Source organism: Myotis nattereri (assembly GCF_964212035.1).
Source record: "Myotis nattereri genome assembly, chromosome: 3".
NCBI classification, from domain to species: domain Eukaryota; kingdom Metazoa; phylum Chordata; class Mammalia; order Chiroptera; family Vespertilionidae; genus Myotis; species Myotis nattereri.
The window spans coordinates 183,009,117-183,036,017 of NC_138077.1; the positions used below are offsets into that span (position 1 = coordinate 183,009,117).

The window sequence follows — 26,901 nt, forward strand, 5'->3', positions numbered from 1 at the left end:
TGTGTGGAGGGGAGCCTCCATAGTAGCCTTGAAGGACAGGTAATACTAAGTAAGAGAGGGAAAGAGAAGGTTGTGTCACTTGGTGGGAAGGAGAGCAGGAGTGAAGCTGGCCTGTCTGTGGGGCTTCAGCCATGTGCTCGGTACTATCAGGAGGTGTGTGTGTGCACACATCACAGGGACAAACATACACACACACACACACACACACACACATGCATACACACAAACACACATACACACAAGCAGGCCGTGGTCTTGAGGCAGGCCCACAGTGTCAGGATCACTGGATCTGGAGGTTTCCTGTCTCAGCCTCATGATGTTCCCGGAATTCTGCCATCTTCCTGGTCCCAGTGCCAAGATGGGAGGAATTCCTCCCACTCCAAAGCTCAGGGTAAATGATGCAAGAAAGAGCTCCCTGTCAGCCTTGCCTTCTGTTGAGGACTCACTGTGTTCTGAATAAGGAAGCCTGCATTTGAGCTTTGCCCTGCAGGTCCTCCCCCTCTTTTATAAAATGAAGTTCAGCTCCTTCACCTCAGAGGTCCTTCCGAGTCCTCCACGGCTTTATGAATTATCCAGGCTGGCTGTATGTTTGACATATTTCATACCTTCCCACTGACTTCCTCCCAGTGTCGTAGGCACACAATGCAGTGAGACAGTCTGAAAGCCTTATCAGCTCTCCCTGACTGCAAAGCCTCACAGCTTATGTCTAATTCTTTTTTCTTAGCTTTAATCCAAATATAGTTTCTAATATTTTCTAATAATCTCTGGCATGCCTGTCTTTCTCCTATAGTTTATTGCTATCAGAAAGCATTTCCTCTTCTCTCTGTAACCCTCCCTGCCAATATTTCCCTTCCTTTATTTTTCCTTTTTTCCTGCTGCAATAATTACAAGTTGTGAAGCCCACAGAAAGGTGGATATGAAATAGACTGTATATGATTAGAGATAATTTCACAGGCGTGCGTCCGAAACCTGCTATCTGGCTAATGTGTGTTTTCCTCCCTGTGACACGGAACATGGTCATTATGCCTTGATGCGGGAGCAGGGTTGGTACTGGTGCGAAAAGCATTTATACCTGGAGAATGTTTCCCTCTGTGCTGTGGGGCTGTCCCGGGCACTACCTCCTTGCTATGAGGCTGAGGTTGATCAATCACTTTTCTAAGATTCCTGATGGTATGAAATTTATAGGTTGACCTTCCTCTTTTGAACCTTGGTTTACTGTGGGTTTTTGTTGTTGTTGGAAATTGGAGAGTTAACAGGGTGTGGAAATAAAATACATTGCCTAGCCTGGGTGGGAGCATTGACCTAAACTGAGGCCAACCTCTAGTCTTGCACACACAAAAGGTGACTAAGCCCGGGTACACTGCCTCTGTTATTATTTATAAAATGCAGATGTATTCATTTCACAAATATTTATTGAGCACCTGTTATGTGCTGGGCACTGTTCTAGGTACCAGAGATCAAGTAAGGAACAAAACATAGAAAACGCCCTCCCTTCACAGAGCTTACATTCTAAAGGGGGGAAGCATGTATAAGCAAAATAAACAAGTGAAATACTTAGTGTACTAGGTGGTGGATAGTAAGGTGGTTGCTCAAACTGTGTCCAAACCAGGTCACCTCTGAAGGTTAAGACAAAAATCTATTAATAATTACACTGGATAAAGAGGCATACACTAGGACAACAGGCACCCTAACATGCTATGAAGGAAAATAAAGCCATAAAGGGAAGGAATGTAGAGAGGGTGTGGACAGGAGGATAGGGAAAGGGAAGGATTGAGATACTAAAGAAGAGAGTCAGGAAGGCATCACTGTGAAGGAAGGAAGGAAGGAAGGAAGGAAGGAAGGAAGGAAGGAAGGAAGGAAGGAAGCAATGTATGGACATCTGGGGAAAGTATTTCAGCAAAGCACACTCCCATGCCAGGTGCCCTGAAATGGACTAGTGTCTTAGAGCAGCGGTCGCCAACCTTTCGGACCTCATGGACCACCAGTGGCCCGCGGACCACCGGTTGGCGATTGCTGCTCCAAAGGTTTCCTTAAACCAGCGGTCGCCAACCTTTCGGACCTCATGGACCACCAGTTGGCGACCACTGCCTTAGAGAGTCCAGCAGTGCTTCAGAGGAAAGATGAACAGTGAGTTAGATTTGAATAGAGAAGAAGTAGGTATTTTCCAGTTGGAGGAAGGAAGGAAAGTCACCCTAGACCAGGGAGCACCATGAACAAAGGCATAGAAAAGTGAGGGAAACTCCTGGGTGCTTTGAGCACATGGCAACCTCTGTCTGAAAGGCAGGCTGGTGGCTGGAGGGGCAGTCTGTACCATCCTGTGAGGGGCCTTAGGTGTTGGGCTGAGCTGTTGACAGTGGGCATTTGTAAAGATCTTAAGCTGGGAGATGCCTCTGGCTGAAAAGAGTCTAGGTAGAGGCAGGCTTGGGTGGGACAGGCCCTGGTGTGGCGGGAAGTGGGGCAGCTTCCTTGGATGGAGAGGAGGACCTGGGGCTGGAGGCAGAGGGTGCCCAGGGCAGGGGTGTGGGGTGCGGAGTCTGCCGTGGCCATCTGAGGAGCTTTTTCTCCCTGGTCTGGAAGTGGTTTCCCATTGACATGCAGAAAGCACTGCCCGCTTTACTGCTTTTAATAAAAATGGAAAATATGGATTTGTGTGATGCTTTTGATCATTTTGGAATTGTAAAGAGCTCTGGGCTTTGGAGGCTGGGATGGCCCTGGTGTGCACATAAATTAGCCTAACTGAGTAGCTTGTGGTGTTTATGGGCACTATTTGCTGTAAATTTCGTTCTGATGCTAGAACTGTACGTCACCACACAGCCCTTAGCCTCAGCATGCCTCCTCCTGAAAGCTGCAAGGGTTGCTTTTGGCTTTGGCTTCCAGTTCAGAGGGTCATGGACTCCAAGATGAATTAGGGAGGTCTTTAATTAATGAGTTAGTCTGGTCTTTAATTTGATCACTCATTCTGAAAGCCGGGATTGGTCACCTACTCTGTGCGGGGCCCTGTGCCAACACTGGGAGCAGGGAGAAGAGAGGCCCTTGAGGCGCCCATGGTATCAGAGGGCAATGTTAGTAACAATCAGGCCCAACTGGAGCAAAATGAAAGGAACGGTCACTTCTACCTGGACGTTCAGGAGGAGCCTTAGACACGGACCATGGCTCATCCCCTGGGAAATAGGTAGCTTGGGCTGCCTGCTTGGGATTCTTGAAAAGCAGAGTGGGGCAGCAGGGGGGTTTGGACTAGGGTATTAGAGACCCAAGGCAGGACACTGCCTCACTGTGGTCTTCAGAGGGACCCTAACCTCTTCGAGCCTCAGTTTGAAAAGGAGATGTTGCAACACTGATATAAAAGCTCCTAATGTAACTCGGTCCTTGGTAGACGCTGCAGACAGCATTTCCCTCTCCCTGTCTGGTGCTGCCGCTCCAGTGGGGACAGGCCGCATGAGCCATTCTCACTCCCTGTGAGTAGGTTTGCTCATGGCCAAGGGCAACACATTAGCAAGTTGTCTCTCTCCATCCCTGAAGTCTTCCGTGGCTTTCACTGGCTCGGGAATGAGATGCACACCCCTAAGTAGGGCAGAGGAGACTGTTACGCACTCATGCGTTTCAGGGCCATCTCCTACACGTCCCTCTCTGTCCTCTATGTTCCATCACATGGGAATGGTCACCACTCCCTAGGGGCACACACGCGATTCCGTCCCCGAGCCTTTGCTCAGGCAGATGCCTCTGGCTGGACCCCCAAGCCCTTTTCCCTCTTCTCCACCCACCCTACCAGCAGCCTTGGCCTTCTCCCAGGGGCGCTCCATGCTGCCCTGTGTGGACTTTCACCAGTGGAAACCACAGGACTCTCTGGCATCTCACACTCATTACTGACCTTGATGGGAGCTAACGGTGCATGGGCTGCTTTCCCTCGCCATCCTGAAACCTCCGAATACCTGGAGCCGGGGGTGAGAGTGGGAGCTAAGGTGGCGGTGCCAGTGAGAACCTGTGGCTGACTGAGCTGTCGAGGATGCCCCCAGAGAAGCCAACAAACATGCTTCAACATTGTCATTGCCTAATATCTCACTTGAACCCTTAAAAAGGTACCCAGTTTGCCACGAGGAAATGCCAGTTCTGAGTTAGGAAGTGGGAGAGCTGGGCATCCAGGTGCTTTACGGCCACGGCACTATCTCATCTGCGAGCCTTCACCAAGCAGCAGTCCTGCAGGCCCATGTGGGTGCCAGGCAGGGCCGGCCTCCTGGGCATGCACAGGCCCACACTCAGAAGGACCCTGCACTTGGGATGTCATGCTCCGTGGTTGCCATCTTAAAACTCATAGTAATTTAAAAAACAAACAAACTTGTAGTAATTTTATGTATGGATTTGTATCTTATAAGCAAAATCTGATGAGACAATAAAGCATGCTCCAGGGGCTTGGAGCATGGGTTCCTGCGCAGTCCTGCCTCCCACCTCCCCACCTCCTGAGCTGCATTCCTTCAGCTTCGGGAGACCTAGGCTGAGTCCACCGTTCCCTTCCCAGGATAGCAGGGCCTGGGTATGTTCAGTAAACTACTCAGTAGGGGCAAGCCTCTTGCCCACCTCCAGCCGGCACCTAGCCTACCCCAGTGTGAGAGTCACAGTGCCCTTGGGGGTTGCCATCTGCTGTGGACTGGGGCACCCAGCTCATGGGAATGGGAAATGTCTGTCTCTACCTCCTTGCACCCAGCTGGGTGGGGGATGGGAGAGGAGAGGGAGTATTTCCCATCAGCCAATGGGCTATGTACACTTATACGCCCAATCTCAGGGGAAGCCTCCGGACACCCATGATGGCCTTCACTCACCCCACAACCATCCTCATGCCCAAGGAAACACAATAATAAATAGCAAATTACAAAAATACCATGATGGGTTGAGAGAGAAACAGCAGAAGAAAGGACCTTTCCTTTCTTTATATTTTAGCACCTTTCATGGCACTTACATCCTGCTTTTTGAATAAGGGGCTCTGCATTTTCATTTTGCGCTGGGCCCTCCAAATTGTAGCCAGTCTTGGTGGTAGACTCTGTACTAGGCACCAGGGGTGCAGATTTGAGTCACATGCATGCAACTTCTGCCTTCAGGTGGCTGTTGGGTCTGGGGTTTGCACTAGATCAGGAAACTGGCAACCTTTTCTGTAAAGGGCAATAGAGTAAATATTTCAGGCTTTGCAGACCAAACAATCTCTGTCTTAACTACTCAGCTTCATCTTTGTAGCACAAAAGCAGACATAGACAGAATGTGAGTGAATGAGTGTGACTGTTTCAATAAAACTTTATTTATGGCTATTATGGACACTGAAATTTAAATTTCATATAATTTTTCCATCACAAAGTATTATTTTTGTTTTTGTTATTTAAAAATATATAAGTCATATTTAGCTATAGGGTGTGCAGAAATGGCAGCAGGCTAGCAGGCTGCAGTTTTGCAGTTTGCTGACCTTGAACTAGAGTATCTCCAAGAGCCTGCCAGGGCTCCGTCAGATGAGTCTCAGAGAGCTGGGCTTTATTCTCACTTTCTTTCCCCTGCTTCTCTCTCTCTCTCTCTCTCTCTCTCTCTCTCTCTCTCTCTCTCTCTCTTCTCCTTCTTGCTCTTGCTTCATTTCTCTTTCTCTCTTTCATGCTTTCTACACACACACACACACACACACACACACACACACACACACGGTGGGAAAAGCCACTGATACGTCCATCTCAGCACAAGGAGCTCTTTCTTCTTTCCGCTCATGGAAGTGCTGGAGCAGTGCTCTCTCTGGAGGGCCAGCTGCCGAATCTTGCTTGCTGGTCATTACAAAGCCATTGAAGCAGAGACAAGAGGGGACCCAGTGTAGTGCTCCACTTTCAGAGAAAAAATATTGACACATTTAGGGACATAATAGGCCGGTGAAGAAAAGCAGATTCTCTATTCTGTGTCCCATCTATGTCTACAGTCACATCTTTGTAAATGTGTGTTTGAATAGGATACAAATGTGATATTCAGAGAGGCAGTGGACAATTGTCACCATCTGCCATCTGCCCGCACAGAGGAGCTGGCTCAGGGAAGAAAAGGTTTGATTCAGAGAAACCGCAGTGCTTCAAAAGAAGAATGCACCCGATTCATTAGGTTTTCTCATTCACCTGCTGTGTACTCCTGGCGAGCTGTTCGAAACAGGGGAGGGCGATGTGATAAGGAGAGCATGGACTCTGGAGTCCGCGAGACTTGGGCCTGGGCCCCAGGCTGGAACTGTCTAACCATGCTGCCTGCAAAGAGTAACTAAGATGCATGGAGCTTTGGTCTCTGCTCCTATATAGGAAGGGTGATGCCTAAATTTCAAGTTAGTTAACAGGCATCAGATTGGAGGTGAGAGAAGTAAAGCCCCGAGTACAGCGCCTGGCATGTAATAGGCATTTGCTCAGTGGTAGCAGCTGGAAAGCCAGACAGAACAGCAGGAGTCAAGCCAGGGGGTGGTTGCAAGGCCCACACTAGGTCCTCCTCAGAGTGCTGGTGGGTGGCCTGGGCCAGACACCCTCTCGGGGAGTAGAGCTGAGAGAACAAAGCTTGACCAAGGACAAATAATGCCTTCCTCTTTGTTTATTGGTGATCAGAACTCTCTATTATTTATTCCACCAGTTACCCAATGAATGCTAACCAGAAACATCAACACCTCGGAGTAGCTACAAAAAAGAACAACAAGAAAGCCCCTGACCTCTTGGGTTGCAATCTGTTTGCTAACTCTGTAGTCTCGTCTGATTCTGCTCATTTCTTAATTTATTCAAGTGTCTTTATGGGGCATTGTCTTAGTCTGTTTTGGCTGCTATAACAAAAATACCATGCACTGGCTGGCTTATTAGGTAAGAAAAATTTACTTATCACAGCTCTGGAGGCTGCAAGTCCAAAATCAGGGCCCTGGCAGATCCAGTATCTGGTGAGAGCCTGCTTTCTGTTTCCCAGAGGGTCGTCTTCTTGCTGTGTCCTCACATGGTAACAGCTGTCCCGTCTCCCTGGAGTCTGTTTTACAAGGGCACTAATCCTATTCATTAGGGTTCACCCTCATGAACCAATCACTTCCCAAAGGCCCCACACCCAAATATCGTCACATTGGGATTTAGTTTTCAACATATTAATTTGGGGGGCAGGAAACACAACCATTCAATCTGTAGTAGGCATCTACTTTGTGTTATGCATTGTGATTATATGCAAGGGTTGTAAGGAACTCACAGATGAGTGACAAAACAAACAGACAATTGTGGGATGGTAGCTAAAATGCTGTGATGAGGGGTGGGGATACAAGCACAGGAGAGTGGCATCTCAACCAATCTGGGAGGTTGGATAAAGCTTAATGACAGAAGTAACCTATCAACTGAGATTTGAGAAAGGCGTGGGAAGTAGCTAACCAAGGAGAGATCATGACAGGAAGATGTGGCAAGGGAGCAGCATATGTTGGCTGAAGCCTGGAGTAGGAGGGGAGTGGTGGCAAGCATGGAGACTACAGAGTCCACATGGGCAGTGGTCATGTCAGGTAGTGTAGGTATTATTATTATTTTGTCAAAGGGGAAATGTAAAGAGGGGAGCGGCATGTCAGACTTGCATTTTTAAAAATATGTTTTTATTGGTTTCAGAGAGAGGAAGGGAGAGGGAGACAGAAACATCAATGATGAGAGAGAATCATAGATCAGCTGCTTCCAGCATGCCTCCCACTGGGGATCTAGCCTGGAACCGGGGCATGTGCCCTGGTGGGGAATTGAACCGTGACCTCCTGAGTCATGGCTCACCACTCAACCACTGAGCCATGCTGGCTGGGCAGACTTGCATTTTTGAAATTTCATTCTGGTTGCAGGGTCAAGGATAGATTGAGGGCAGTGAAACCAGAGGCAGAAAGACCAACTCATAACTGCATGATCATAGATCATTCCTTTGATGATTTTGAACCTCAGTTTCTTCATCTATAAAATGGGTTTATGAAATATACCTCATAATGGTGTGGGGCCTACATGGGCCACTGTAAGCAGAATGCCTGGCCCAGGTCAGTGCTTCTCTGTGCCCACTTCCCAGCCTGCTCCAGGGCTCAGCACAAAGCTGTGTGTGCAGTACATGCCAAGCCATGGGCATCTATGGCTGACTGAGTAGCTGCTGTCCTCTGGAAGCATCAAAATGAGGAGCCCGATGACATTCATAGATAGGGAGCGGGTGGCTTACTGCTCAGAGTCCTGAACACCTAAAACAAATCTTTCCCTCAAATCCTCAGAAGGAAACATATCCACAGAAGACAACAGTTGCCCCTCCACAAAAAAAAAATCTCCAAAACATAGCAAAACAGAAAACAAAATACACAAAAGTACTTGGAACCAGTGGGCCTAGGCCGTGCGCGTGTGGAACCTCCGGCTCTGGGGGAGCTCCTGTCAGGCGAGGCGGGCCCACGTGGCTTCCTGCCTTCAGACATCAGGAGACCCGCCTGGCTTTCTTGGGGGGTGAGGAGAAAGAATAGTCTCTTCTACAGTGTCTTCCAAGTGAGAATTTGGGGGAATCATGGGAAAGACTCACTGCTTATTCAGTGGCCCTGTTGGTATTGGTCTCCTGCAGAGCTCCTCACACTCTGAGGGAAGTGACATCACCAGTCCCTAGGGAGGGGTTAAAGGGGAGGGGCGGAGCTCAGAGCATCCTTTATCTTCGTGAGCCTATACAATCAATGTTTCCAAGTTTCACTGGGATCCATCTTTGACAGGATATGTTAAAAATGCACTTTGGCCTGGCTGAGTGGTTCAGTTGGTTCCTTCCAAAAGGTGGCAAGCTCGTTTCCTGGTCCGGGCACATACCTAGGTTGTGGGTTCAATCCACAGTTGGGGCATGTAAAGGAGGCCACAGATAAATGTTTCTCTCTCTCTCTTCCTCTCTCTCTAAAATCAATAAAAACATATCCTCGAGTGAGGATTTTTTTTAAATGCCCTTTTTTATATAGAGTGAGCATTTTATGTAGTGCTAAATTGGGTATGTCCAGTGCCACCAAAGGTAGTGAACCAAGAACAAGAGAGGTGATTATCTCCTGAGAGTTTAAAATAAAATAGAGCTAAAATCGTAATGATGGACAGATAAATGTGAAAAGTCAGTTCTCAGTGTAGAAAATACAATAAGTGAACCAGATAATGAAAAAAAATAAATAAACCCACTGAATCACCTTTTAAAAAAAAGACAATTAAAATAATGGTCAGAAACCATATGATAACTATTACATTAATTAAAAAAATATTTTAAAACTTATAATCCCCCATGCTGGCAAGGCTATAGTAAAATCTTTATTTCACACACTGTTCATGGGAGTATAAATTGGAATGATCCCACTAGAAAGCAATTTGGCAATATGTATCATGAGTAATAAAAAGGTACATACTTTCTGACCCCGTAATTCCACTCTTGGGTATTCATCCCAGAGAAATAATCTAATCCAAATGAAGGACAAAATTGTATTCAGGAAGATGTTTATTGTAATGTCATTTAGAATAACAAAATAATAATTGCCCAAATGTCCTGTATTTAAGTAAACTATGTACTTTCACTAAATGGAACATTATGAACTCATTAAAATAATGTTTACAATGATGATGCAATACTATTGGAAAACTTCTTACAAAATAATGTAACCTAGCAATAACAGTGCAGAAAGTAGCAAAGTCATATTCATGCCATTGCTACATCTTTGTTCTTATATATAATTATTAGGTGTGCATGACAAACATTCATACATAGAACTAGAAAACATCATGGAAGAAAGGAGAACAGCAGTAAAGATGCTGAGCTTTTTGTGTGTTTTTCTCTCTATTTTAACATAATTAATATTATTTAATACTATGCAAAGAGTATTTTTAAGGACAGAGCTCCATGGTCATTGGCTCAATTTAAATCTCAGCTCCATCACTTACTTGCTATGTGTCTTGCAGCAATCTACTTAACCTCTGTGAGCATCAGTTTCCTCATCTCTAAAATGGGGTTAGATAGCTGCACTGCATGGTGTAAGTGTTGTGAAGATAAAATGAATAAATATAATAAAGCATTTGTTGCAGAGTAGATGTTCAATTAAAGTTTTTAACATCTTAACTCTTCTCTAGAGAGGATTTACCAGTTTCATATATATGTGTGTATATGTAAATTGAAATAAATTAAAAATAGGTTAGGAAAGTTAGTCAAGGGAAAATAAGGGCCATTCAATAAATGTTAATTTCCCTCACTTTCCCAATTCTTGTCTATTAGAAGTCTAATCCTATATAATAAAAGCCCAATATGCAAATCGACCCAATGGCAGAACAACCGGTGGAACAACTGGTAGCTGTGATGCACACTGACCACCAGGGTGCAGATGCTCAATGCAGGAGTTGCCCCCAGCCCACAGGCCCCAGGCCAGCCAAGGCGGGTGCCAGCAGGGGCCCCCAATCACCCCACAGGTTGCCCCATAGATTGGCCCTGATCACCGGCCAGGCCTAGGGACCCTATCTGTGCACGAATTTCATGCACTAGGCCTCTAGTGGGATATAAGAATATTCTGGCTGCATTGTTTAGAAATCAGAGATGAATGGTTTGTTTTTCAAAAGCAAGAGAAGGGGTAAAAAGAAACATCTTTCCCACCCCACTCTAAACACACACACACTCTCACACATCCCTCTCAGAAGACTTCAAGATGTGTTCCTGGAGTTCCAAGAAATAACATTTTGGTCTCTTTTTTTTTGTGGTGAACACATTTGCTTTCCCCACGTAACAAAAGGTATCATTTTACTTTTAATTATGGGTTGTTATTATGCATTGCTTTTATTTGGCAAAGATGTTTGTTTCAGGAAAATTAATTTAGACAGTTCCATTTTTCAAGCAACAATACCTTCTGTCCCAGGCTTACAAAGAACAATTAGATCTGGATTCTTTCCCCACAATCAAGCTGGCAACTTTTTTATGGAAAGTCGTGGTCAATCAGCGTGGAATGGAGCTTCCAGGAGAGCCGATCAAATGCGGAAAGTAGACTTTCATGGCCTGGCACTTTTACTTCCTGCGTATCTATAACTCTGACATTGTGCGGAGGCATTACGCTAGCTGGGCAGGAACACAGATTAATGTTGCCTCATTTTCAGTGTCGGAGTTTTATTCTGAATGTCACGATATTTTCCACAGGAACTCCACAGTTTTGTGCAGTTCAGCAAACATGACTGAGGGCCTGCTCCGTGCCAAGTGTGGTGGCAGGAGCTGGAGACACCTGAATCGCACAGCCTCCTGGCCCACAGAGCTTACAGTGGGTAACTCACAGATCTTCGCAACCCACATGATGACATCTGTGGCCAAGGGTAGCACAAGGTGCTGAGGGGCCGTAAGGAGGCACCTAACCCAGCCTGGGAGAGGAGAGGCTTCCTGGGGAAAGGGGATGGTGGTATAAGGGAGAAGCCAAGCCGTATATAGAGAAACAGGAAGAAAAGCTTCCCACCCAAGGAATCTTGGAATTAAAAATAAAAGTGTTAACAGACTATGTGCCATTTACCCAGAGGTTATGTGCCAACCACTAAGCTAAATGCTTTACCAGTAGGTGGGTTGCTAAACACATTTCATAGCATTTAACTGACTTGCCCATGGTCGTTTAACCTGTATGTGGTGGAGACAGGTTCAGAGAAGGTAAATTATTGGCTCATACAGCAAGTTAATTGGGAAAGCTGGGGCCAGGACACACAGCTTCTGGCTTCCACGTGTTTCTGATCCATTATTCCATTCAGTTCTTGCCACAGTTTTGTGAGGAGCTGCTGTGAACTCTTTGCACACTTGCTCAACCTGAAGAATGGGGGAGAGGAGAGAGGCAGGGAGACTTTATTGAGCACTTACTTGAGTATGATATTGTAGGATCTTCTCAGATATTCTCCCAACTCAGTAGGGGGGGGGAGAGGAACCTGGATACCCACAAAAAATCTGAAACTTCACTGTTTTATTGAGTTTTGTATATTATCTCTTAAAAAGGTGTGGATTTATTGTTATCCCATAATATAGGAATGCTTGTTGTAATATAAAAATTCTGAGTAAAATGATATTCCTGTTTAAAGTCTCTTTCATCCCCATTTTAGAAATGTGGAAGTGCGGAGGTTAAGAATGTGTCCAGGGGCATCACCCATGGCAGTGTGCAAGCCAGGACCGTGCTCATTGTCTGTCCTTGGCTCTCGTCCTTGGCACAGACCCATGGCTTCTAATTCTGGCCCAGTGCTCTCATGACCCCACATTTCATCTCTGTGCTCCATACGCCTTTTTCACGAGCCAAAGGGAGTCAGGTCTGCTGGTTCCAAACACAGCTCTGCTGTTCTACACAGCGTGACCCGGCCAGCTCCTATCCCCCGCCAGTTCTCAGCCTACCCTTCCCAAGGACCCTGAGAAGAGATTTCCCTCAGATCTCAGATCAGGAAAGGCTGAGATTCCCTAACACAACTTTTTTGTTTGTGTGTTATTGTGTTTTTCTTTCCTCTGAGGATCCTGGGTCTCTTGTCACTGAGTTTTCCTCTGTGCTTAGATTGCTAAAAGCTGAGTGCCAAAGTTGTATCCCACCTCTAGCAAGTGAGCAGAGTACCTTAGGGCAGTGGTCGGCAAACCCATTAGTCAACAGAACCAAATATCAACAGTGCAACGATTGAAATTTCTTTTGAGAGCCAAATTTTTTAAACTTAAACTATAAAGGTAGGTACATTGTTATTAACTTAATTAGGGTACTCCTAAGGCTTAGGAAGAGCCACACTCAAGGGGCCAAAGAGCCGCATGTGGCTCGTGAGGCCCCAGTTTGCCGACCACTGCCTTAGGGTATTCATTGTGAGTGATGGCCTTACACTTCGAATCATCTAATTCCTCCTATTCCTATTTTTCTTTCTCTCCTTGTCTTTAGTTACATGGTTTTTATTTTGTTGCATTCTTTTATTGTAAGCTCCTTCAAATTCCTTTTTGGACTTAGTGTTATATTAGTATATAAAATAATCAAATGTTTAAAGAAACACCCTAACCAGTTTGGCTCAGTGGATAGAGCATCAGCCTGCAGGCTGAGGGGTCCCAGGTTCAATTCCGGTCAAGGGCATGTACCTTGGTTGTGGGCACATCCCCAGTAGGGGGGGTGTGCAGGAGGCAGCTGATCGATGTTTCTAACTCTCTATCCCTCTCCCTTCCTCTCTGTAAAAAATCAATAAAACATATTTTAAAAAATGTTTAAAGAAACAAACAGAAAACAATATTTCAGGGAGATGCCCTGACAGTCTTAAAAACCAAATGTCAAGCACAAATAGACCCATTAGCTCCCAGAGACAGAGGGTAGCCAGGCTTCATAGCCAACACAGGTTCCTGTCCTTCTATTCCGCCTTACAAGTTGGCCCCACTTTCTCAGGGAAAAGTAAAATAGTCTCTCTCCTTTAGGAGCCATTTCAATGACTGTCTCTTAAAGGAAGTCTTCCTGGTAACTCCTCAGTTAAAACCAGTTGAATCAAATAAGCAACAAGACATTGGGACTCTGAACAAATTCCTGGCTAAATTCCTCCCCTGCCTTCACTCACCACCCCACTCCCTTGCTTTTTTTAAACAATTTTTTCCTAGGCATCTGTGTGTGTGTTTTTAATTTTAACAGATTTCCTATTATTTTTCAGAGAGGAAGAGAGAGGGAAAAAAAGAGAGAGAAACATGGATGTGAGCATGCAACATCGATCATATGCCTCCTGCACGCCCCCTACCAGGGATGGAGCCTGCAACCAGGGCATGTGCCCCGCCCCGATGGGGAATCAAACCAACAAGTTTCAGTGCATGGGACAGTGCCCCACCAACGGAGCCATACCAGCCATGATTAGGCATCTGTGTTTTCTAGGCACTAGATATAGACATAAATCCCTTCTTTCCACTCTAATGAAGGGGCACGTGGGCAAACATTGCAGAACAATGTGGCAGGTGACTTCGAGTAGCTCCCTTCCCTCTGGACTCGGCTCACTTTTCTTTGAAGTCAAGTCCGTTGGGCTAGATGATCTCTAGGAGGCTATGTTATGGGATAGCCTCACTCACTGAGGCTGGCTTTTGGTGGCCTTAAGGGTGAAGAGTAATCACAGTTTTAAAGTATAAACTGGAGGCCTAAAAGACATATCATTTAAACACTATAGTTTGATTCTATAAAAGAAATGTTGTGACTTAATCAAATATATTAACCAAAAGAATTGATCATCCTGTCACTTGCACTCATGACAAGCTAAAACATCACATTTACAACAAACTTCCTGCTGCCCTTTTGGAGATCAGGGAGAGGGAGAGTACAGAGAAGTGAATAATATTCAGCTCCTGACCTGGGAGGGGGAAGGCAGAGTTAGAGGGTAGTACACGGAGAGAGGAGAGGTATGGGTGGGGAGAAAAGAAAGGCTAATATGTACACACCTAACTATAGTGTGGGATATGATTAAGTCACTTGGTGTATGGAGACCATCTGTCAGACACCTATGGGTTCTCTCCAGCCTCGGGCTGCACGTCACGTAGATGCCATGTCTGTTCTTGAAGGTCCCTGCATGGCTGGCCTCACTGGGGGGGGGGGGGGGGGGGAGGGGGCAGGGAGAGGGGGGAAGCAGCAGTCAGTCCTGGCAGGCAGTATTCCCTTGTGACTAACAGCCTCCCCTGCTGTTCTTTGATGCACCCACAAGTCTTTCCTCCAGAGCTGAGGGAGGTCCCGACCCCCAGCACAAGCCCCCATCTGCCTGGGGTTGCATGTTGTGTCATTGCTCTGCAGCAGGAGTGAGGGTTGCAGCTGTTTACCAGCCTCTAAAAATCTGAGCTACCTTCCACATGCAGCCTTTGGACACAGAGTGAGACAATGTCCACCCAGCCAGCAGAGCTTAGACTATAATGGGAATGGCATTAATCAAACATAAACACAGGTAAATACAGCATTTCAAACTGTGGGCACTGCGAGGGAAACGTAGGGAAGGTCACCCTGAAATTGCAGCTCCTGCCGCTGCCTGGTGCCGAGTCCCCAGCCACTCCCACTGCAGCCTGGGTTGCTCCCTCAGGGCTCCCCACGCACTGCTCACAGCTCACGGAGCACAGACTTCAGGCCCAACAGCATGGGCTTCAATCTAGTGTCTTCCTCTTAGCAGCTGCGACCTTGGGCAAGTAGCCTAACCTCTTGACCCTGAGCTTCATCTGTAAAAAGGGGTAGCAATGCCCGCCTCAAACGGTTGTAGGATTGGCTCACGTCGGTGCTCAGCGAATGGCAGCTGCTGTGGCCACTGCTGCTGTCAACCCTGCTTCCAGGATGTGCTTGCAGCTTCCAAGGCTCCTCCATCTCCACTCGCCCTGCTTCCGTGCTGGCTGCCACCGGCTGCCAGAGAGGAACTGAGCACTCCTGTAAGCCCCCCCGGGGAGAAAGCCACTTGCGTGCCCGGCTTTGCCAGTAACAGGAAGCTACAGGCGTAGGAGCTTCCCAGTGTACCATATTGACACAATCTCACATGTGCAGCCCCAGTTTTTGTCTGCTCCCCCCGGTCTGCTGCCCATAGAATTGAACCCCTATTTCATCCTCGAGTGATGTTCACTCTCTCCCTGCATATAAGGCTGATACATTTCTGTTATCCAGGTGGGAGTAGGTACCCAGGAGGGAGGCTGAGCCTCAGCCGCTGCTCAGCTTCCCCTAGAAGGTGGTGGAGTTGGGGGTTCCTAGGGGTGGCATCCAGGCATTGGCCAGTAGGCCAGGTGAGGCCTGAGGGATATTTTGAACTCTGGTCATGGTCCCCTCACCCACATTTTTCTGTGGAGCACTTACCATCGCTTAAATGAATTAGTAGAGTACGATGATTTGCTTGCTGTGTCTGTCTTCTCCACTTCACTTTAGCTACGTCTCTGAAGACAGGGGCTGTGTCTTTCCCTGCCCTCAGCAGCATGCCAGGTGTAGAGTAGATGCCCCACTGACACTTGCTGAATTACGAATAAATAAGCGAGGAGTCAGAGAGGGAAAGCACAGTGAGGTCTGCGCGTTGCACAGCAGTTGTTTAGCGTGAGAAGGGGGGCCACGTTGAGGATGGGCGGTGGTCAGTGAGCATAAGGTAGTGAGCCTTCCCGTCTGCACAGAGGCCCTGTCCCGTTTCAGTGGGGCGTGGGCATGAGCTCCGTGCCTTGAGACAGTGCTTTCCAAATGCACATGCTCCTTGCTCTGGTCCTCACAGAGGTGGCAGCTGCCCCTGCTCCTCCCCGCTGCTCCCCGCTGCCAGGAGAGGGTCCGTCTTCTGCATGTGGTGCTGACTGAAGTATCAGGCCACCTTAACTGGTGAAGGTTTGGTTCTGAAAATAAAGGTAACTTGTTTATTTTCTAAATATGAGGTTATTTTAATATATACAAACTGCTTTATTAAATAGCGCATAAAACTTGTGGAATATCACACCCTCCTGGAATAGCAAGCTAAGAATTCAAGTCTTTATAGAAATGCAGTGGGGATCAATAAATTGTTCTAAAGAAAGAAGTGAGGAGGCTAGATGGGAGTGAGAGATCAGAAGCAGTGAGTTTAGAGGGGGCCAGCACCACCTGATATATTTTCTAAGGAACCAGCTATGCTTGGGGTAGGGCAGCGCATGGGATCCCTAGATGTGGGGAGAATGAGGATGGCTGGGGGAGGGGAGTAGTGCAGGAAAAGTAAGGGGCTGAGCCCCTGTGACCCCTGTTCTGGAGGGTGCTGATCCTCAGGCTTCCGCAGGGACAGGAGAAGGCCCAGAGATGATGGGTGCTCCTGTTTAAATCATCTCCACTCTGTGCCATGAAAGGCTGACTTTTCCCCAAATAGCAATCCTGCATGAAGCGCAGAAAGCAAAACAGAACACGTAATCAGTGACTATTCTCTTCCACCACGCAGAACCCAGCACATCAAACAGCCCCGAAGCTCCCAGAACACCATGTCTCTTTCTTATTCTGAGCAGTAATTGCGATGCAGTTCGTGACCAAAATGAAAAGTCCATTTTTAACCATAGCCTCCCAATTACCATCCAGATGAAGAAGGCCAAAGCCAAATTCTCTGTGGCCCAGTCCTTAGGTCCCCAGGCAGAAACAGAAAGGGTTTTATGGAAAATTATGGTGTGTGTGTGTGTGTGTGTGTGTGTGTGTGTGTGTGTCTTGGGAGGGGGGGGGTTATACTAAAGACCTTTTTCCATGACCAGTTCAGTCTAGTTGTCACCTTGCTAACAGGTGATAAGCAGATCTTCATTGAACACCAGCTATTGGTCAGGCACCTGGCCAGTCCTTGAGGAAGCAATGATGGCACAGCCTCTGCTCTCAGGGAGCTCACAAAGCCAGAGGAGGGGGTGGGGAGTACACAGGCCAGGGAACTGCAATGCGATGGTGCTCTGATGGGATGGTCAGGGGATCAGGACAAGATCCAGCCCAGCCCTGGCAGACCAAGAAAGACTTTACGGAAGGGGTGGCGTGTGAGTTGATAGCTGAATAACAAGCCTGGTGAAGTAGGTTGGTGGCAGCATCATTGTGCCCAGAAGAGGGAACAGTGTGTGCAAAGGCCTGGAGGTGAGAGCACAGCAACCTGGGAACGGGAAGTGGATGGGCATGGCTAGAGCTTGGAGTCAGAGAACAGGAGATATAGGAGGCGGTCGCGGAGGTCCTTAAAGTAGCGAAGATTCAGACGTGGTTCTGTAGAAGCCCTGGAGAGTTTGTAGATGTGCATTCTAGAAATCTTACTCCAGCTGTGATGTGGTTGAACTGGAGGAGGCAGGAGTAGAAGCAGGGAGACCAGTTAAGATGCTGCTGTAAAATGCTAATGCCAGGTGGTGAGAAGCCCAAAGTCTCAGCCAGAGGCAGGGTGGAGCTGAAGCCGGCACTCAGGAACCCCAGCTCTCAACCTGTGTGCTCCCACTTTGTCTGGGGACCGCTGTTCAGAACAGTCCTTACCCTCTCGGCTGCTCTTTCCTGTGAGGCTCCTGGAGTTGGTCTGCACTCCTCTTATGGATGGGGTCCCTAATTGCCAGGTAGCCTAGGAAACAGGCCTATGATGACACAGCTCAGAGATGACAGAATCAAGAGTCACCCCTTCATCTTTCTGATTTTGAGTCTGAAGCTCTTTCTACAAAATGCTTTTCTGTAACTGCAGTCAGAGGGATTCATGGATGAAGAAGAGTATCTTCTAGGAAGAGATTTCCCCAGATTTACATGCCTTTGTCTACATCACTAGGCTGCAGTAGCTGGGCCTTTCAAACTGCCTCCTTGTGATGAAAGAGCCAAGTGGTACCCTCCTGATGTCTTGCTGATTAATGCTACCTTCCTTGAAAAAAGGGACTAGAAACAAAATCACATCAGTGAGAGCAAACATACCAGTTATGACAGTAAATAAATGTGACTTACACCCGTATACTTCAAAACAAAGACATGGCTTGGGACCAAAAAAAACACACACAAAAACATAATGTTGCATACGATTAAAACGTACTTCATTTTTAATATATAACTACGATATCATTAAATATACACAAGCAAGAAAGATGACAAGAAAATACACCAAAATGCTAACTATGGTTCTCTTCTATTAGTGGGATTTTATTAAATTTTACTTTCTGAATTTTCTTTTTTTTTAAAATATATTTTATTGATTTTTTTACAGAGAGGAAGGGAGAGAGATAGAGAGTTAGAAACATCGATGAGAGAGGAACATCGATCAGCTGCCTCCTGCACATCCCCCACTGGAGATGTGCCCGCAACCCAGGTACATGCCCCTGACCGGAATCAAACCTGGGACCTTTCAGTCCGCAGGCCGACGCTCTATCCACTGAGCCAAACCGGTTTCGGCTACTTTCTGAATTTTCTAAAAATTTGGAAAATGACAAAAATAAGCATATTTGTTTTCATAATTATAAAATATTTAAAGATAGGTTATTGAAGTTAGGACAATAATCATAGTTTTCATTGAGAATAAATTGAACCCATAAAAAATCTGAAATCCGTGGTTGAGGTTTCTAATTGGCTCACCTTTCAGGACTTTCATTCTTGGGCCAGAGGTCGGTGACATTATATTAATGAAAGAGCTTCCACTGGATGCATGGGAGAATATGAATGACTCTTGGAGCAAGGATGCTGGCAGACAGTTCCTCGAGCATCCACTATAATGCTCTGGCCTTCCCAGCTGGCATCAAATTAAGAGATTGCTCCTGTTGGCCTTGAAACACCCAATCCTCTATGGCCTTTATGGAATCATGATGGAGCATTCATCCTATGGTGCTCAAGCACAGAAATGGGTTTCTTCATAATGTCCATGGAGCACCACTCCTACTGGGGAAGGCTGGGTGCAGGGCTCATACACAGCCAGGAGGCCCCACATCAACACCTAACGAACCCACTCTGGCATACCCACCCTCCTCCAAGACTCTATGAAATACCATATTGGCACACGTGGACACATTTCTGTCTAGGTGTGGAGTTCCTTCACTTGAGGAGGAATGCCCCACTCCTCAAAACACGTACCATGTGCACACACGCTACAACACATGTGAAGGCCCTGCCTGTCTTATACTGTAGCTTTTGGTTACCTAGTGGTTCACCTGCTAAGCTCTCATCCCACCCCCCACTCAGGCCCTATCAGCCACCAAGCCTCCTAGATCACCGACTTCATCTCCTCCATCTTACATTGCATATTTTACGTCTAGGCAGTTTGATACTGTTATCTCCATATAAAAGACCCTTATCTCTTAGTTGGTAACTAATTATAACAATTTGGTAATTATTTACATCTAATATGCACCCTCTATATAAAACTGTACATTATTGATAAAATTCCACAAATCATGTGCCCTGTTTTTACAAATACCATAGGGTTTCCATTGGCAATCTCAAATGATTATACTAGGTAGACTAGGAAATTTTCCCGTATATTTGATTCCTTTTAATTTTTTAAGAACTTTAAAGGAATTACTTGGATATCCCAGTTTTTTAGGTAAAAATTATTACACAGTGGTTCGCAAACATACACTTTTCCTTTTGCATATATAGCTTGCAGATTTTTCAATTCCATCTAACTAATAAGAGCTACAGGTTAAAACAATAGCCTACACTTATCTGCTTGAGCCACTAGGTGGTGCACACATATGTCAGGGAACTAGGTTAAATGGGCTTGTGACCAGACCTAATTCATCACTGCAGGACAGGTGGCACAGACAGTAGGAGGAGCTGTGGGGGTCAAGAAGAGACAGCAATCCTGTGGATGGAGGGAGTCAAAGAAGAAGGTCTCCCAGAGGAGGTGGATAGGCAGCACTGCTAGCTGTAGAGACAGTGAGAGCAAAATTATAAAGGAAAGACCCCCAAAGTTACAGCAGAGAGAAAGTCCTGGAGAGAAAGGAGCATGTTTGCTTTCCATGCTCATTAATTCCTGCCTAACAGGAGTAGTCGAGTCATTTGAATTAGAAATCAAACATTCCTCCAGGCTTTGTGCTGGCACGGGAGACTTTCAGATGAAAGGACATAGTCTTGTCTTTGAGTAAGGACCTTGTGAGAAACAGAAGGAAGCAGTCAATTAAGATAGAGCATGCTACAAAAGGTATGTTTTAAAAGATGCGTTGGAAGAACAAAGCAAAATGCTCATTCTGCTCTGAGGAAGGGAGAAAAGAGGGTTCGGTTTGGTGTGCAGAGACGACCTCCTGGAGGTCTTGAGAAGTAAGAGGGATCTCCACAAAGATGGTGAGAGATTAAGCTGGGCTGGGAGCCAGCCTGAGCAGAGGCTTGGGGGTTTGAGAGGATAAAGTGGATTTCAGGAATGGCTTAGCTGAGTTTAAGTACATGTTTACTGAGGGCTCCCCTATGGACTGTACAATAGATGTTCCAGAGCCTCAAGATGCCCCTCGACTAGTGAGGAAGACACACATAAAAATTGCAATGTAAAAGAAAGCTTAAAATGTGGCCCCTTTTAAAGTCTGACTGTCCTCTGAGCCCCTCATGTCCTGGCTACAGGGATTCTCAGGGAATCTCTGCACCAGAAGAGGGAGCCCACAAGCACAGTGTCTGGTTGCCTTTGACTGGAGTCAGGCATTCATAGAGAAGGCTCCAGTATCCCAATCTCCCTCACTCATCTCAGAGTTTGAGGCCAGAGGCATAGAGTGAGTTATCCAAAGCCACACAGAGGTACGTCCAGGTATGTCTGCCTCCTGCCAGGTGTTCTTCCATTTTGCCCTGCTGGACCCTGGACACAGAGTCACCCTTCAGAGATAGCTCTGAATTGGGAAATAGATACTTTTCAGATAAATAGATCTTCATCCCCAACAGCAGTCATAAAGTCAAGCTGCGGAAAAATAGAAGGACACGTTGTGTGCTTTCCGCGTGCATGAGGGAAGTGCCCGGCCACACAGCTGGCCTCGGCAAAGGCAGCTTGTACTGCTGGCCTAATTCTGTGTTTGGGGAGGAAATGGTGTGGCTCTGGCGTTCCTTCTAGCCAATGGGTGTGTTTATTTCAGCATGAGGATATATGCTCACAATGTGGGCCTATGGCACCTTGGAATTGCTTTGTTTGCTTGGAAATCAACTGGAAGGAGCTGTGAGCTGGCAGGAAACAGGAATGTGCAACTAAGAAGGCCACACAAGGACACAGACCTGCGTTTAGGCTGAGAAGTCACAGAAGCAGGGGTGGAGAGGTCTTGAAGAAGTTCTGACTTGGACAGGTCAAAGTTAAATGGAAGAGGAGGGTGACCACAAGAGCGAGGAGACTGGAGGCCAGGTCTTGTGAGGAAAGGACAAAGGAATTGGGGATAATTAGCCTGCAGAGAAGAAACACAGTCTGTCCAAACTGTTGTCATGGGGTGAGGCAGCTGGAAAGTAATGATGTTATAAGAAAGCAGGTTTCAACTCAGCTCAAAGTAGAGCTAGTGAGTTCCCCATCAAGAAAAGGGCTGAAAAAGAAGCAGTTTGTACAACTAGTAGGGACATTACGGAGGGGATTCCTGTTTTGATAACAGGTCAGACTCAATGACTGTTGAGTTCTAAGCCTCCATAATTCAATGAAAAGGGAAGAGGTAGCTTATATAAACCAAGAGTCCCATGGCTTATAATAATAACAGCATCAATACTAAACATGTCTTTTTATTGAGCACCTATGAACTGCCTGGCATCATCATAGTCATTTATGTGCATTGTCATATTTTGGTCTTTCAAGCCAGGGTTAGACTAACTGAATTCTGGCCCTGCCATTTAATGAAGATGTGCCTTGGACAGATCATTTCTCCTCTCTGAACCTCATGTCTCTCCTCTGTACAATACCAATTCTGTAGGATTGCTAAGAGTACAAAAGGAAATGATATATCAAAGTCTCTGGTACTGTGCCTGACTTACAGTTGGGACTCAAAAACTGTTGCTGCCTTCCCCTTCTGCTTATGCAGAATTTCAGGATGCCATTCTTGGAGAGAGATGAGGTAAAGAGGGAAATGCAGGGAAGGTGAAATAAGGCAAAGAATCCATTAGGTAAAATACCAGATAATCAGAAGCTTTTGCAATGGGTAGCCTGTAGCAATGGTTCTCAAAGTGGAGCCTTTTGGGCCCCTTTTAAGGGAAAAAAATGCAGATTTTTAGTACTATTTATGTAAAATCAAATGTAGGAAAAAGAACAAGGTAGACTGGGACTTAAGTCTTGAAGAGAGTTGCTCACCTTTGCCCCACGCCCGACCACAGTACCCACTTTTCCATCCTCGGGTTCCTATGACACCCAACCCAGAACAGTTTCCCCACAAGTATGCTCTGATAGGGGCAACCCTCCCTAAATGTTAATCACCCCAACCCTTGGGGTACCCCCGGCTAGTTGCCTCCAAACATCTATAGTCTCATCCATCTGGCTTAGTGTGCCCGACAAATACTACTTTCTTTGAGTGTTGTGTGGTACAAAGAGATGAGAATTCAGTTAGAGAAGGAATAGTTGGATCATCAGTAATTGGAATTGTCATGGCATTGCTGAGCAAATTCAAGAAGTAAAGCAGCCCAGGAATATCTTGGTTAGAAAGGCCTATCAGGAGACTGACAGTGATGTAAGGACCCAAGACAAAGAAAATCTCCAGGATGTCAGCCACTTACCCAGTGTAGCAGGTGTGAGCAAAGGCAAATGAGCCCGTGGCTTTTCCCTAAGCACAATACAGGTTGGACTGGAAGACCTCAAAGACCCACTTAGCTCTGACCATCCAAGGACAAGCAGAAAGCCGCCCGTTCCCTTTGTCTCTGCAGAATCATGAGTGAGCACCAATTATCTACAATGTACCCTGTTGACCTGCTAAGCACAAGTCGGTCCCTGGCTCAAATCAGGGCTCTCACAGTGTGTTTTCTTTTGCAGCAACAGCGGCAGCTTGATCTCCTAACAATAACCAACCCCGGTGAGTAGATGTGGCCATTATGCTTTGGCTTTTCCCTTATCTCCCAGAGCGCTGTCCGATCGTCTATCCAAATGCAGCTCCTGCCTGCCTCCTCTGATTCCCCGCGTGGACAGCAAAATTCTTTCGTGCCGTGAACACCCCTTCTCCCCCAACCCTCTGTCCCACAGGCTGCGCCTTTTCTCCCTCCCAGCTCTTGCTGCCTCCTCTTGACTCTGCTGATGGCCAGGCTAATGCTCGGATGTGGCTGCATATTCCAGGGTCAGGTTCTCAAATCACTCAATGAACTCAAGTGTCAAGACAGTGTCCTGGCCTCCTGAGAAATAAGTTTTAAAGCCATGGGGATTGCCTGTAGGTGGCATGGGATGGAAGGAGGATGGCTCATGAAGAAGGATTAATCTGGGAAAGTGACCAGCTTTGGTCTGTGCTGAGGGTCAGGATGACTTTTCTCGTACCTTCGTAAGGAAAGGTCGAGGTCTCCAATACAGCTGTGGCCATGGCAGTAAAAGGCCCTTTCTTTCCCCTGATCCTGGCATGTAGCCTAGAGAGAGATAGAGCTATTTAGTTTTGCCAGAAAGGGATTTTAGTTTAGTTTGAGAGGCAACTGGCCAACAAGAGTAGCTGTTCTATCTTGGGATCCAAGGAAGTGATGGTGCCAGCAGGGTGAAGGAGCATTCAAGAGTAGCTGTGGTGATTCATCTTCATTCATTGGTGATAATCAAAATATTTAACAGCCTGGTGACCCCCTGCTGTGTTAGACTTTACACTTGGTTTTGTGGTCTGTGGGGAGATGGGGCCCTGGGAGAGGGGCCAGTGTTGCAGAGTGGTTGGTTGTATGGCAGGGTCAGCAGGCTCTGGGTGGCTAATTGCCAATAAATATGGAGATATGTCAGTATTTCAGTAACCAGTAGGCCTGTTCCATGGCATCCCTGCCTTCCATCAAGCTTGTTATTCTGTATCCCGGGGCCAGTTGGCTCTCCTCCAAGGAGACTGAGAAAGTGCCCTCTGCAGGCTCTATCCCAGCACAAAGGCTCTTCTTCCTCTGGTCTCTGTAACTGACATCTATAACAGTGACAGCAAATGTAAGCTGGTCCACCCAGTTCAGGAGACCTTGCTGCATTTCCACCAGAGAGAGCTTTTTGAACTTGGGACTTTAGAACAAAGATGAATGCGTTTGAATAATGTTTAATCTATCCATAGAATGAGCTGTGTTTAACATAAATTCGAAATCATAAGCTAATATAAATAGAGTGGCTCAGTCAATAGTGTGACCTACCAGTTTCTCCCACTGAGCTGCTGGTGAGGGACTACCTTTGTTCCATCCTGTTTGGTTCTCTCTGTCTTATCCTGCTCCACATGTGCCAACCCAGGTCACCTGCGTTCACCTCCTAGTCTTATTGGACCACACCCTGTTATGGTGCCAAAGTATGAACTGTAGATGGTTCTTGACCTGTCCGCAGTTGCTTTACAAGAAAAGTTTCAGGCCCTGTTAACTGCATTTCTTTTGTGCTAGCTCCAGCTCTTCCCAGCTGCTAGTACACAGATTCAAGCAATAGCATGACTTCCAGTGCTCTGCTTTTGGGCATCTATGGACTTACAAAATGCTAAGTGCTGCTGATTTAGAACAGTCAATAATTTACTCTACTTTTAGATGAGAAAAGATGTGTGTTATGGCACACTGGTCTACTGTAAGTAGGCTAGACTTGTGTGATGTTATAGGATACACACCTGGACACATTGTTCCACTCAGCTCTCTTAGGCACCAGTAGGACCCGAGGAGCTGGATCCCCAGAGTGGTAGGTAGGCTTACTCCAGTGTGCCAGACAAATAGGATCCGTGTGTGCCATGACTCGGAAAGCTTAGGAAGTGCCATTAGACCTTGTATTATCTGGACAACTCTAGTCCATGCAAGAAGCACTTTCCTCTGTTGTTATTAGCTGTCTCTGACTGTTAAAGTCATCCCCCGCCTCCCCCACCAGAAGCTGCAGCAGCCTGCAGTGGGCCTCCTACCTCTGGGACTGCAGTGGGAGGTCCTGACTTGTCTGTACTCCTCCTAGTTTAGCCGTGGGCAAACTACGGCCTGCGGGCCGCCCGTTTGAAATGAATAAAACTAAAAAAAAAAAAGGCCGTACCCTTTTATGTAATGATGTTTACTTTGAATTTATATTAGTTCACACAAACACTCCATCCATGCTTTTGTTCCGGCCCTCAGGTCCAGTTTAAGAACCCATTGTGGCCCTCGAGTCAAAAAGTTTGCCCACCCCTGTAAGTCCCTCCTCAACGCAGAACTGCAGTCTGATGCTGCCATTCCTCATAGACCAAGTCTTTAAAACTGCTGGTGGGGGATTTGGGAGCCTTTTCAATCTGTTATCTTCTTTATACTCTATTTTCTCTATTGTGAATAATTTCATACATACAGAAAAGAGTAGAGATATAATGAACAGCCATTTACTGCCCCTCTCTCCCAACACCTTGGCTTTATCATATCAACATTGTGCCTTTTATGCCAGTGGGTCTCCTATTTTTAAAAATGTGTAAATCTGGTTGAGACTTTTCTCTATGCATACCTGACCCCATCTCTCTCCCTCACCCTATAGTTAACCACTGTAATGAGTTCAATGTTTCTTCATACTTATGTATCCAGTTATATAACTGGTGTTCTTTTACAGATTCCTTCACATGGTGTCACATTATAAAGTTACTCTGTGAATTTTCCTCTACTCTTCATTATATTATAGAGACTCATTCATATAGATACATATAGCTCTGCTTCATTCATTTTAACGGCTATATGGTATTCTACAAATGATTAGATCACAATTTACTTACCCATTTTATTGATCATAATTTGGAATATTTCCAGTTGTTTTGCTACTAAGCATTTTTGTGCATCTCCATTTATGCATAAGTGTGAGAATTTCTCTAGGTCATATAGCTAGGAGAGGAATTACAGAGTATATGCATTTTCAAATATATATCCTTTTTATATATCCTAATATATAAAAAGCTAGGGGCCATCACGACCTAAATGACTGGATGGACGACTGAACAGCAGGGGATCCACAGTGGGGGCGGGGGCGCGGCAGAGGCCTCTCCATACGCCTGTGCTGGGGGTCTGGTTCAAGTCCCTGATTGTGAGAGGGTGAGTGAGAATGACATAGGCTAAGGGACCAGCAGGGGATTAGTGGGGGTGGAGTCGATCTCAGATGAGCAGGGAGGTGAGGCTGAGCAGAGGACAGAGCCCTGGCCAGGAGGTCTGTGGTCTGGGTAAGGCAACCATAGAAGGGATTAGTCCAGGGGATGACACAGGACTTTGGCATTGTAGAAAGAATAACTTCAGCCATCAAAGATCAGACTGTACACCCCAAATGCTTTTTCTTGGATAGTCCAGGTGGTAGTGGAAAAACCTATCTTTATAAAGTTTTAATACATTATATTAGAGGTCGTGGTGGTACTGTTTTACCCACAGCGTCTACAGGAATTACTGCAAATTTACTTCTCGTTGGAAGCACCTTTCATTTCCAATATAAATTACCAATTCCATTAAATGAAACTTCAATTTCTAGACTTGATATAAAG

At 46.3% G+C, this 26,901-nt stretch overlaps 1 protein-coding gene across 1 annotated transcript in view; it reads left to right on the forward strand.

Annotated features, from left to right (window-relative positions):
- The window catches only part of AGBL4 (AGBL carboxypeptidase 4), a 999,231-nt gene that overhangs the window by 700,254 nt on the left and 272,076 nt on the right, over positions 1-26,901 (forward strand). Inside the window, exon 6 of the mRNA XM_081087168.1 lies at positions 23,286-23,325. Coding sequence (XP_080943294.1) covers positions 23,286-23,325 — 40 coding nt within the window. The remainder of the gene's footprint in view (positions 1-23,285; positions 23,326-26,901) is intronic.